This window comes from Zosterops lateralis (genome assembly GCF_965231275.1).
Source record: "Zosterops lateralis genome assembly, chromosome: 4".
Lineage (NCBI taxonomy): Eukaryota > Metazoa > Chordata > Aves > Passeriformes > Zosteropidae > Zosterops > Zosterops lateralis.
Window position 1 is genome coordinate 51,932,966 of NC_139765.1, and position 13,284 is coordinate 51,946,249.

The 13,284-nt window shown below is 36.8% G+C and overlaps 1 protein-coding gene across 5 annotated transcripts in view; it reads right to left on the minus strand.

Moving 5' to 3' along the window:
* Window positions 1–13,284, minus strand: part of CADPS2 (calcium dependent secretion activator 2) — a gene marked incomplete at its 5' end in the record, with an annotated part of 283,646 nt that overhangs the window by 42,132 nt on the left and 228,230 nt on the right. For all 5 annotated transcript variants that reach the window (XM_083860055.1, XM_083860056.1, XM_083860057.1 and 2 more), the window contains one exon: window positions 7,425–7,566. In XM_083860055.1, the coding sequence (XP_083716181.1) occupies window positions 7,425–7,566 (142 nt within the window). The remainder of the gene's footprint in view (window positions 1–7,424; window positions 7,567–13,284) is intronic.

Sequence of the window (13,284 nt, forward strand, 5' to 3'; positions counted from 1 at the left end):
GGGACAGCCAGCAGTGACAAGCCGGGAGCAAGGGCTCCTGCCTAAGGGGAAAGGCTGCTGCCTCAGGTACCAGCTCTGCCTCTGGTTTTAATGGTGCAGGTTTTGATATCTTCATGGTGCATAGCAGGAATATTCCACAGTTCCAACATACTTTTTAGTTTAGGCTTTTTCGATATTATACTTACTTTCCTCACTTACGTTACACAGTAACTGTTAATTTAGTATTGTATTGTGGTCCTGAAAGCAAACAGCAGAAACAGGAAAAAGGCCCATGGGACTGCTAAGGTTACAACTTGCACAGGGGTTCTACCTGTTGAGGGACCACTTCCATACATCACTAAGTTTAATTAAGGAATAGAAAGAAAAAGCAACCAAGCTTCTGGAAAAATTATAATCCTCTTAGACTGTTTTTTCAGTTATATGACAGGCAAATATTGGCGATATCATTGCATCTGTTGCGTACGCTGGCAGTGAGTGAAGCTGTAGAAGCTTTGTTTAGACCTTATCTGATTCAAAAGTGAACAAATCAAGTTTTGAAATGATTGGGGTAAAAAAACAAGACAAATCATATGGGGACAAAAATGGGACAATCTCAGTATTTATGTAATTATTGATAAAACACATATTTTTTAGAAAACAAACCAAACTTTCTCAAGAGACAAAACAAATCATTTCCATCATCAGATCATAAAATTTAACCATTTTTTTAATTCTCTCATAGTTGTTTCTTTTTTGCCTGATGGAATTCCAAAGGAAATTCTTCAGTACTCAGGAGGACTACTGTATTCATAATAATATGAATGTATTCTTATGCACATTTACTACTTTGCTTACTACTACATTGTAGTAGTAGCCAGTTAATTTTGTTTAATTAGCTACCAAATAAAGTTTCACAATTATAATAAATGTAATAACAGGCAGAGGTTCATGGAAGAATTCATTCTGTGAGAAATGCTAATTAATTTGTTCTCTTTTCATATAATTTTGAGTTTTCAGCCTTCAATTTTTTATTCAGCATTGTCCAATGACATTTGAATTTGACTAACATATTATACTAATAAGATAAGGAAAAAAATTAAAATGCTACAACAGAAATTGTTTGTTCCTGGTTCACACATCCAAACACAAATGTCTAATTTGTTTGCTAAATGCTGCAAAAGAAGAGCTAAACTCAGATTTTATGTCTTCCTGGCACAGGAGTAATTCCTGCATTCAAATTAAGACTAAATCTGTATCCATAATTTGAAAACTTTTTCTTTTTGTGAAGGGACAGGACACATTCTTGGGTATTGAAAAGTTTTTATTTGAATGTGCATGGTAAAACTACTTCAGTCTAAAGAAGGGAATAATATCGCTCTATCAGGAAACTGAACTGATATTCTTTCCTTAAAAACTATAATAGTTATCCACAGTTTTAAAATTAAACACAAACTCTCCTGCTTTGCTGGCCAAAACAACCTTTCAGGTACTGTCTAGTTGTCCATTCTTATTAATAAAGTCATGGCAGTAAGAGAAGGTTACCAGGGATTAAAAGAGACAAATATTATGTGCATCCTGTTATATTCTCACTTTTTCTAATGGGAATTTACTATGCATTTGACTAGGAGAGTGGACCAGATATCTCCAGAGGTCCCTTTTAAATTATTTTATGGCTTTAGCCCTTGCATTGTACCAAACACAGCAAAAAAAAATTCCAAGACATAATGTTTCTCCAAGAACCTGCAGCATATGAAATCTAGGAGTTGCATGCAGCCTCCTAGGCATGCAGCCTTAATTCACTTATCCAGTGACAGCTGAAAGAGGCAGCTTCCCACTGGGCTTGCCAAGTACCTAAGCAGTAGCAATTAGTCAAACAGTCCACTAATAAAGTACACTGGTTGGAAGATACTCCCACATATGACTCCAGAGTAGATGTAAAATGAATAATTTCTTGCCTACATATGAAACTCCATGGGGTGGCTTGGAATATGAAAAAATAAGTATTAAATATCTAAGAATATTATTAATCAACCAAAAGATTCAAAAGCAGCTGATTTCAATTCTTCTATAGTCTACCAGGGACAGGGATGGTCATTTTACAAGTTACTACAATTTTTTTTTAATGTTACTACTGAGATAATACCCATTAGCATTTTGTGAGGACTGCTTAAAAAACACAGCACAAGCACTACATCCCTTGTGAGCCCTCAGCTTATGAACTCTAGCTTTTTATTCTTTATGCTGCCTCAAAATATATGCTCAGGGCTGAGAAAGTAAATTGAGAATTTCTTCAACAGAACAGGATTTTCAGTAATTTCAGTGTCAGTTGCACTCAGCCCCATCTCTCTACTTTCCACCGGCAGATGAGGCAGGAGGATGGAGCAGAACTTTTGCAAGCATCACTTAGTGTGGTGGTGCTTAAATTCAATTCCAATTGGGTTTTTACTGCTCCAGTTTGGTTTTATAATTTGTGTTTTATAATTTTGTAATTATTACTATTGTTTAAGATGGCCTCTCTTTCCCTCTCCCTCTCCCCTTCTCTCCTTCCCCCTTCCCCCAGACTTTCCCGCCAAAACCTTGGTTGTCCTGGTAACCCTATCCCATAATAGTTGTTTACCACCTTTCTGTTAAGTGTCAATCTTTAAGTTATATAACTTCCCCACCCCCTCATCATGTATTCCTCCTCCCCAAGTTACTTATTATTGGTTCAAAAGTTGTGCATCCCCTCATTATACCTTGGTTGAAGGTTGTAATTGGTCCCACGCAATCCCACCCCTGAACCCACTCAATAAAAAGCCGTGCCATTTCGAGGCCAGCGTCTCTCTCCGGAGCGCTGCCTTGGGACCACGCATCCCTTGGTTGCACACCCTGAGAGTCCCGCCTTTCTATTCTGCGCACTATCCGCACCGTGGTCGAGTTTGCCCACGCCTCTGGCAAAGTGGCCCCTGGATGTAGTGGCGGCAGGGCTGGCCGGAGCTGCACCCATTGGAAAGCCGAACCACTGCAACTTAGCATCAAGTCCCTCAAAGACATTGGGGACAGAGCTACCCCATGACTTCTCTTCATTCAAGAGTGAAGCAACCTAAGGATCAAGCAACCAAAACAAGTTTTTTGAGTCTTCTTTCATACTGCATATTAGTATTTTTGGAAGGAAAGAAACTTGGCCCACATTATAAATTCGTCTTCCAGAATGCTCAATAGGACTAGATATTCAAAACTCCTTATTCTATAGAAAGCAAATAAGCCAGATTTTGCTACGCTATCCATCAGTCCTATGGCTATACTTTTAAATGCCCATCCTGAGAAATGCAGGCCATGGCCTCCTACCACTTTGCTCGGGGTAAGCTCTATGACAGGAATGTATGTGGCACTGCAGATACAACCCCTCAGAACAGAGATGAAAGATGTCCTCCTGACTCCTTCAGCACTCACAAACACACAGAGAGGTCCAGCACGGGAACTCAGACATACTCAGACCAACTCCCTCTGTATCACTACTGGAGCACTGTGATTGCTCCAACCTTGTGTCTCTTGTCACTCAATATAGCTGAGCCATTGCAGGAAGATTATAGATGACACATTTCCTTTGATGTTGCTTCTTCTGTGTGGAAGACAAGATAGGACTATTCTCCTATAAGCATATATCTCATTGCAGGTTTCCGCAGACTTGAATTTTCTTGAAGCTGATGTTTTAGACTAGCACCAGATAGCAACAAACAACCTCAGGTGTGTATCTACAATATTTCTGGTTAGTGACACTATGTTATATCTGCACTGAAAAGAGTAATTTATAAATTAAACCGCAAAAAAATTAAAATCACCCACATATTTAACTTAAAAGTTAGGTCCAGAGATGCAAAAAACCTGTACTAAAAAAATGAAGTGCAATTTAAAATAGTTTATTTCGATTAATGAGTAAATAAGGAAAAACTCCTGATTGTGGCTGATTGAAAGCTTTTACATAATATTCAGACATTTTTTCTCTTTAAGATGATCTTCAGCCAAATGGAAGTGTAATTCACAGTGCTCTGCATGTCTAGCCAATGTGTCCTCTGAGTTATGCTCTCCAGAGACCAATCAAGAAAAACAGACTTCTACTCACAACAATTTCCCCTTTTCATATCTCACTTTCCAATGCCCAAAAAGAAGAGAAAAAATGGTAATGATCTTTCTAAATACAGTTATAAGTTGCATATATATATTGCTCCAAAACAAATGATTAAGGACAAAAAAAAGAAACAATTAATTAAAAAAATAAACAATCTTTGCTAGTAATGCTCAAGAGAATTGCAGCAACTTTGAAGTGAAAATGGGGAAAATCCATTTTTATCAATAAAACACACAAAGGGATGCCCAACTATGAATATATTTTCACTTCTTTCTCGTCAGAAAAAATTTTAGGCAGGCACATAATAACAACTCTATTGAATATGAATATAGTTAAACATGAGCTTGAGAGCATGGACACAAACATTAGTAAAGTTTGGAGAATAATAAATCTCTTTCTATTACAGATAAAAGAGACATGGGACTTCAACAAACCTTTAACACAGTTGGCTCACAGACTACTCATTCTTGTTCTTTTTGAGTCTAGATTCTTCATTGTGTCATTCAAATTGATAATGATTAATTGGCCAAAATCATCACTTTCAAAGAAAAAGAGGAAAGTCCAGCACAACTCTGTGATATACACAGTCATCTTCTTGCCAAATCATCAGTTTTGTTGCCAGGAGGAGGGAACACAGTGAACTGGGAAAGAAAGACGTGAGGGATGCAGTGGACAGGAATCTACTTGTGCTCTTGAATTCAATGACTCTGCTGAGTATATGTATAATTCAGTGTAACCCCATAGTCCATCTAAGCTGCAGTGTTCATCACATTGAAAAACAAAACTGTCAGGAAGCTCTGGATTTTGCTTAGCAGGTATTGGAGCAAAGGTATTGGGTTACTCCGTGTTGAAGAATTTAACTAGTAAGTGTGTTCTCCCTGAACGAGATGGGATGGGAGAAGAGGGGGAAAATAAAACCCTCCTCCTTTCTTTTACATAATAGTGAAAGTGACACACTTCCACTGCCAGAAACTAAGCCACCATTACCAGGAGGAAAAAGGAAACTTCTTAGCGTGGGAGGAGGAACAAGCGCTATTGCTTTCTTTTTTTTTACCCAAATATGTGACCATTCTGAGAATTTACTTGGCTTTTCAGTTGAGTAGGCTGATTTTTAAGGCAGATAGGCTGGTTCTTAAACTACTCCCTGAATATCAGAGTATTGAAAAGGTAACTTAATGCTGCCTGCAATTGAGACTGTCAATTCATACACATTTTATAAATATAACCTCAAAGCTCTATGTTTTGGGGAAAGAACATGAAGAGGTGCCTTCATGAGAGACAGCACGATGGCAGATCTCTGCTTGAATGCCATGTGGGGTGGCTGAAAGGGGACAATGGCCTCACAAAGGTCAAAACCGCAGTAAGAGACACTGCTCACCCCCACTTCTCTTGAAAAGCAGCAGAATGAGAGCTACTTCTGGCGAGTGTTTACAGCATCTCAACCTCACTGCTCACCAAATGCCATGAAAAACCTCACTGGCTGGTTTAGGATTTTATGCATACTGTGTCAAATATACCATGAAACTATATAAAAGAACACATGCAAGGAGGATGGGCCCACGGCTGAACGCTTGCATGTGTTTTGACAACAGTCTAAGAAAATATTGCTGCACAAAACCCTTTATTTAGGAAAGATCTACCACTGCAACACTCCAACCAGAGTCTGTATTAATTCCAAATTCAGTATTCCAAATACACGAAATTTCATCTATACAATTTATTTTTACTGGATGGGGCTGCTAGAAAGCAGACTACAAGAGCACATCCAGGACTAGCAACTCTTAACTCTGAAAGCTATTCTTCTAAAAAAAAGGTGACCTTTGAAAACCTGGGGATAACAGAAAGGAATTTGAATTCCAATTAGTTTGTATTCAAAGCTGAAATGACTTGCATAAGCACATCAGGAAAAATCTAGCATTGCTATAGTAAACACAAAAGGTACCAAAGCCAATGATTAAGAGGAATTCTGTCACTTTTTAGGGGAATTAACAGCAGAACAACAATCATAATACTCCCTTTGTACAAGGAGTCACATAAAAAAGACAAGGGATAATGGGTTTGAGTTACTTCTGGGGAGTTTCTGATTAGAAAGTAGAGGAAATTTTTTCACAATGAAGACAATCAGCCATTGGAATAATCTCCCCCAGAGGAAATAGTGGATTCCCCAACATTGCACACTTTTGAAATTCATCTGGACAGGGCACTAGGCCATCTTAGACCATGTTTTTGCCAAGAAAAGTTGGATGAGATGATCCTTGAGGTCCCCTTTAACATGATATTCTATGATTGTATTAACTCTTGCAGATATAGATCTAATGCTATTTAGGAGTCTGTCATAAAACTTGAAAAGACAACATTTGTCTTGAAATGATATTATCAACATATGTGTTTTGAATGTATGTTTTTTGAAGTCTTTCACATTCATGCTTTCCTATTATAACTTTTGCTAAAATAAGGTTCTTGAGCCTTTCTCTAGCATATATTTATGTGTCCTCACACAGAAATTAGACCTGCAACCATGGGAATATTTCCACAGAGCACTGAAATATTGGGGAAAAATCAGAAATAAATATTTTTTTTTCCAAGCAGACAAAGAAAGGGATGTACTTCTATTCTTGGTACTTATTAACATTTTACTATTTTCCTGTAACATGGGTATTTAATCTGATGACAATATTTATGATCAATGACTTCCAGAACCAATATAAAATGAGTTAATCAAACCCATGCAAAAAATATAATGGGCCACCTCATTTTACAAAACCACAATCTAAAATCAATCATCCAAAAGGTTCCCCGCTGCTTATTAATTCAAGAGTCATTAGGTTGCTTAGAGTATTAAACATCATTCCTGCTATGACAGATCTTTGCCAAGTTGATTTTCTAAGTTATTAGGTTTAAGACTGCTACATTTTAATGCACTAGAAAGCGCAACTCACTAACAGTCCATGCTTGGCTCACTCCCAAGAAACAACAATTTCCAACTAAGAGAGGATGAACACCATGCAATCCAAATACAGCTGCACAGAACACTAGCAAGGCCATGCAGAGCTGACATACAGTCAGAAAGTTATTGAAAAATACACACGTGGAGTCATACAAAGAAGTCATCCAGGTTGGTGTAGTAAAGCTAGGTATTTGTGGAAGATTAAGAGGCAAACTTGGAACTTTTGGAAGAGCTACATTAGGAAGACTGTTGGTGATGCTCCTGTGAAGAAATAAACAATGTAGGAATACAATAAAAAATAGAATATTTAGAGGACAACAGGGGAGAACCCCTTGTTAGACAGAAAGCTATAGGCAGGTGCTTTGTTCAGACTTTGTAAAAAGTACTTACTTGACAGGTTGCCATGACTCTTGTTCAAGACCTCTGTGAATAGACTGGGCAATTGATGATTCCATGAGATCAATGTAGCGGACGACCATGGGAACAAAAATTTCTTGCAAGTGCTTGTGAAATTTCCCATTGCACAAAAGCGCTTTAAAAAACAAACAAGAGACAAAAATGTCAGACCTTTTGTTATAGGAAGAAGTGTATCTTAAAATGTTTTAGTACACAAAGGCATTATAAGAATAAGATCTTACTTGTGTAGGAAATACAGTTCAGAAAAGATAAATGAAGCGCTCCATAATGACAGTGTAGTACATTTCAAACTGTCAGTGCAATGAAAACTAGGTACATGCTGAAGCTCTTTACTGAACCAGAACCTTTTTGCATCTTCTTAAAATTAATAATATGCTTTGCTGAATCTAAACATTAGCAATTTGTTCATTACTTCTACACCAAGACCGGACAAAATTACTTGAACAAAGGAAAAAAAAAAGTATTTAAATGCCATTCATAAGCAGTAGAATATTACCTGCTTCACAGATGGGAGTTACTACATGAAAAACTGCATACACATGTAAACTGAACATGTTCAAAATCTGAAAATTAGGTTGCCATCACCACTGCTTGTCTCTGTGTTCCCTGAAGTGTTCTCTCAGCAAATGCTAACTCTTATCACACTAATGTCCTGTTCCACCAAGGGCATATATATTTCATGTTTTGGATGTGTCTGTTCATCCTTTAATCTAGCACTGTTACTAGGACGTATAAGAATATTTCCATAGGCATACAGAAATCAAAGAAGCTCAGGCACAAAAAGAAATTTTCATGATCTTGGCAACCTTCGTTTTCTTTCATCCGTGTTCTGTTATTTTAAATTCTTTTGTAGGTTTCTCCTCCCACCTATTCTGGCACACAGGCTTCTTGTATGATTGGATGGGCACAAAAAACACATTTTGAGGAGGCTTCATCCTATTCCTAAGAAGAAAAGCCTGGATCACAGGGCTCACTGTGGACACCATCCTTTAAAATTACAATCCCTTTTGTTTATACCAATGCCACTCCATATCTAACATGTCAAAGTAATTTCGATAACTTCCAGAAACTACTTTGCCTTCCATTCCTGAATGATGTCCAGCCCAAACTGAACCTGGGAGAGATGGAGGCTATGGGGAAAACTTGCGATCAAGTTTCTGTCCCCTGTTGCTACTTGTATTGCAAGGATGTGCTCTTGCTGCTGAATGTCTGGACATTATGTTACTTTTTTTTCTTGAATACAGTGATCTGAAAGCAAAAAACTATTTTCTTGAAAACACAGAGTAATAGGAAATAACTATCAATCACCTTTACCGAGGAAACAACATTATGTGATCAACTCTCTCTGGTTTTGTGTAAGTGCCTTTCTTGCTAAGAATTTTTAACTTTCAGATAATTTCCAACCACTTTAGACACAGGGGTGGAGATATCAGATATATGAAGTTTTATAAAAACAGGCACCTAGGTAGAAGGCAGAGATTATTAGGGTTTCCACTGAGAAAAAGGCAGAGGTGTAGGATCATCTCTTTATTAAACACTTGAGAATCCACCCTTGAGAATACCCGTGAGTCCATTATTTACACTGCCTCCTCAAAATAATTGTTAACTAGTTAGTTCTGGCTTATTATTTATATATCGGGAATTCAAAACAGTGCTATTTTTCTCTATTTATAACTGTTTTATAGATCTTAAAACTACAGCACCTTTCATCAGCAACAAAAATGACTGAGGATGATTTGGATATTAATACAAAGGTTGCACAGTTATCAGCTGATGAGCACTGCCTTTGAGAAACAACAGGTAGCTGGGATTCATTTGCATACTAGGCTGAGTTTTCAAGGCAACTTTGAGCTGAAAAATAACAACAAGAATACAATTGTGCCAATTAAATCAATCTTGCTGCTTTGTAGTGAACGAGTGAAGAACTGTAATTAATCAGGCAATCACAGTTACCTGAAGGGATAAGCTTATAGTTTAGTGTTTTCTGAGCACACTGCAGAAATTCTCTGCTACAAGCATTGCTCTGGGAATTACAGTAATGAAGCCTCATGGGCAGGAGGGTGACTTGTTATTTCAAAGCCAGCAGGAAATTTTAAAAAGTCACAAGCAATAAAGGTGTTCAGCTTAAAAAGCTGAATCATTTTCCTAACATCATGACACCAGTCTTTACAGGGAAGTGAATTTTTCCAAAATTGTGCTAAGACTTATTGTCACTTCACCTCCATGGAACTCCCTCCATGTGGGAATTGTATATGTGGGAACACACTCACAACTGTCCTGGATTAACAACGCCATGAGCATTCTGTTTTCCCGGGGTTCAAGACACGGCAGCTCTGTTTTACCCATCTGGAGATCTCCATCAAGGATTAATTCAGGGCAGGAAAAGAACTCAGAACACATGGATAAGTGATGTAGCTGAGTATCATCATCAGATTCATGGCACTCTACCCTATGATTAAAATTGATCTTGCCAAAAGGTACCACCTGTGCATCAAAGCAGACAGGAAACAAGAGATCCTTGAGGAAATCCACACTTCAGATCCTTCAACTACCACTTGTCTTCAAAGCTTTGTAGCTTAATTCTCCATTGTCTTTTCAATATAGTCATCCCACACCCTCTTCTTATGAGGCATCTCATATTCACACAAGCAACAATAGAATGAAAGCTTATGCCAGAGCAAGGTAATGCATAGGCAATATTAAAGGAAAACACATTATGGGAACAGAAACAGAGTCCCAAAGTAGATATTCTTGAAATATTGAAATTGAAGAAGAAAATTACTACATTTTTTCCATATTAGGAAATATATTAGCTGAAATATATTAAAATATGACAAGAAAATATCAGAGATGAATCTAAAGTCTAGTTATTCAGTATTGGAATGAGGTTTCATCTCTAGCAGTAGGAAATGAAGCTACTGTGCACACAGTACTGTTGAGGCTTCTATGGCTTTTACTAATACAGACACAGCTTAGGAGTTATCCTGGAGTCAGCATGTCATGCTGCCCTCAAGAGCTTCTGCAGAAGGCAGGCAAGAATGGCACAGATTAACACATGTCTCTTTTCCCTTGACAAAACTAGGACTCTGTCAGAGAGTCTGTAATTATCCTGAACTTCATAGGATTCTATGGAAAAGATAACTTGAATTTTCTGGCATATTTTTAAATCCAAAATAAGAAAGAGTGTATTTCAAGAAGGAGATATTCTTGAGGGTCCAGATTATATTTGTAGCAATTGAAACTCAACCAATGATGTGAAAAGAAAGTTTATATTCCTGTATATTTGCTGCTTATATTCTGCCTCCACAGAAGCTTTCTTAATCAGCTAGTTAAATTGCAGTAAAAATTGCAACTGATATGGAAATTGATATGGAAATTATCTTGTATTTTAACATATAAGACTTATTTAAAAAGTGAATTTTAGAGGTTTACTTTCTGAAAGCAAGGTGAAAATTTATTTAATCTTTACAAGATAGAGTGACATAAACTGCTTATTGAACAATTTACCTTTGTGTAAAAGTCCCATTAGGAAAAATGATTATTGGGTATTTTGGAAATGAATAATGCAGCTTGACTTAACTCTCAGTATCAGTAACTAAGACATGTAGCTCTTATCTGAAGGCAGGTTATGATTTCAAAGGAGCTCCTAATAGGTCTGAGTCCCTGATCTAAGAAAAGATACCCTCTACAATCAATGAGAAGTGTAAGGTTTGAGGTATTGGGGTATTGAGGTATACAGTTTGCTCTGATTATCTTAAATTCAAGTTGCTTTCTAACTCTACCCTATAGTTTAAGATAGGGTACAACGTTATACATAAATTCTAGTCCAAAAGTAGTACACAGTCTGTAACAAAGCAGGAAGGTGATGATTCTATCTTTGGTGGTGTTTGCCACTCCACTACTAGCAACAATAATTGAAAAAAATGTACCAGAGAATTCCTTTCAAAAGGCTAACACTCAACATACTGGTTTTTTCTAACTTAGCTTCATCAGACTCTCTCTCTGCCTGTTAGAGCAGATGGTGGCAGAGTTAGAGCACAGGTACACAGACGTTCCACTGAGTAATACTTGAAGGAGAATGAAGATTATGAGTTACCTTTATAGTACTCCTCGTTTTGACTGGTTTGTGCCAAGGTAGCAATGCAATAGTGTTGACCAATAGCACAGGACAAAGTTGTCAGTGAGACTTGTAAAGAAAACTTGGTAAAGAAATGATCAGAATACTGAATATAGAGTTGGAAAACCTCTAAAACAAGCAAAATATCCAGATGCTTCATCTAACTAGGCATATGCCACTAAAAGATATCTCTCACACCATGTTAAATGAAGAGGAATTAATACATGTCTTTCTTTCGGGCACTAAAAACCAGATTAATCTGAATAATTAAACAACTACAGTAAGTAAATTTCCCTCTAAAGCAGGCCTCTTTCACAACATAGTTTATAGGCTCTGTGGGCAAAAAGTAACATGGTCATTACAGAAAATAAGACACAATCCTGGGACAGCTATGTTCTTTTCCCTTTATGAATATCTAATTCTGGAAAAAAAAATTGCTGTCATACAGAGATGTTGAGTATTGCTATCACTGTACAATCTGTAAAGCTTTACAGAGTCAGGCATAATTGTGGACAATAGCAACTCTGGAGATCATTAAAATGTATATTATAAAATCAGCCACAATATTTTTTTCAAATATTTACAATTTGAAAAATCACAAGAAATTTATCTTCAATCTATTATTAATCTCCTCAGTGAAAGTAATTTTTTAAAATCACTTTTTGTAGTTAGGTCTCATGAGAATAGCTGAAATATTTTACAAGATGGAAAGATCATCCTCCTCCCTCCTTTCCTCCATTTTTTGAAGTTCTTCAGTTAGACTAAACAGGAATGCAATCACTGATATACTCTGCCTTGTGGAATAAGGTCAGAAAAAAAATGGAGAGTCTTAAGGTGACACAAAATGGAGTCCTTCATGAAAGGAATGAGAAGCTTCACTCAGGACTTCCCCATCTTCCCCTCTCTTCATAAAAAAATTATACATCATATTGTAAAATGCATGTTTTTTTCTCATTGTTAATTGAACATTGACTTTGAAATATTCACCTTGAATCTTGCACAATGCTTTTCACACTGTAAAATAGCACATCCACTGCTATTTGAATACACATTAATATGAATTTTCCTTATGTCAGAGGTTTTTTTATTATACTTTAGTGACGTAGTTATAAAAAGAGTTTTACATGGAAGTTTTCTTTAATGCCGCAAATGTAAAATTGTTTTTTTTATTGTTAGGAGTTCTCTCATGTCAGGTTTATGTGAAAACTGATTCATGCACCAAAGATTTAGAGCTCATTTAATGCTCTTGAGATAGAATAACATGCAGGTGTCAGTCCTCCAAATTTCAGTGAAGATTAACCTAATATGCAATATGGTGACCTAACTGTTCTTCATTTGAAAGAAGTCTGAAAAGTAATCTCTGATATAGCCAGAGAGTGAGAATAACCCAGTGGGATTTCCACCTCTTCATTTCCTAATGAGTTTTTTGATAATGAGAGGTGACTTTGCCAGTCACTGTGGGCTCTATTATGGCTAATTTACTCCACTTCACTCTCCTTGTTAATTATTAACACTAGCCTTTTTATCCTCATGAGACCACATTCCAGTTTTTCCCTTTTAAGATTTTTTTTCTAAATATATCTTTATGAAGGTGATAGTTTTCAGGAAAAGATTTTCCCTTAGGGTAAAGTCAGAATTATTTATTTTACCTTGGAAGACTGTAAAATTGATTACATAAGCATGGGAAGCTCTTGCTAACGCTTTTAATGCAGTTAC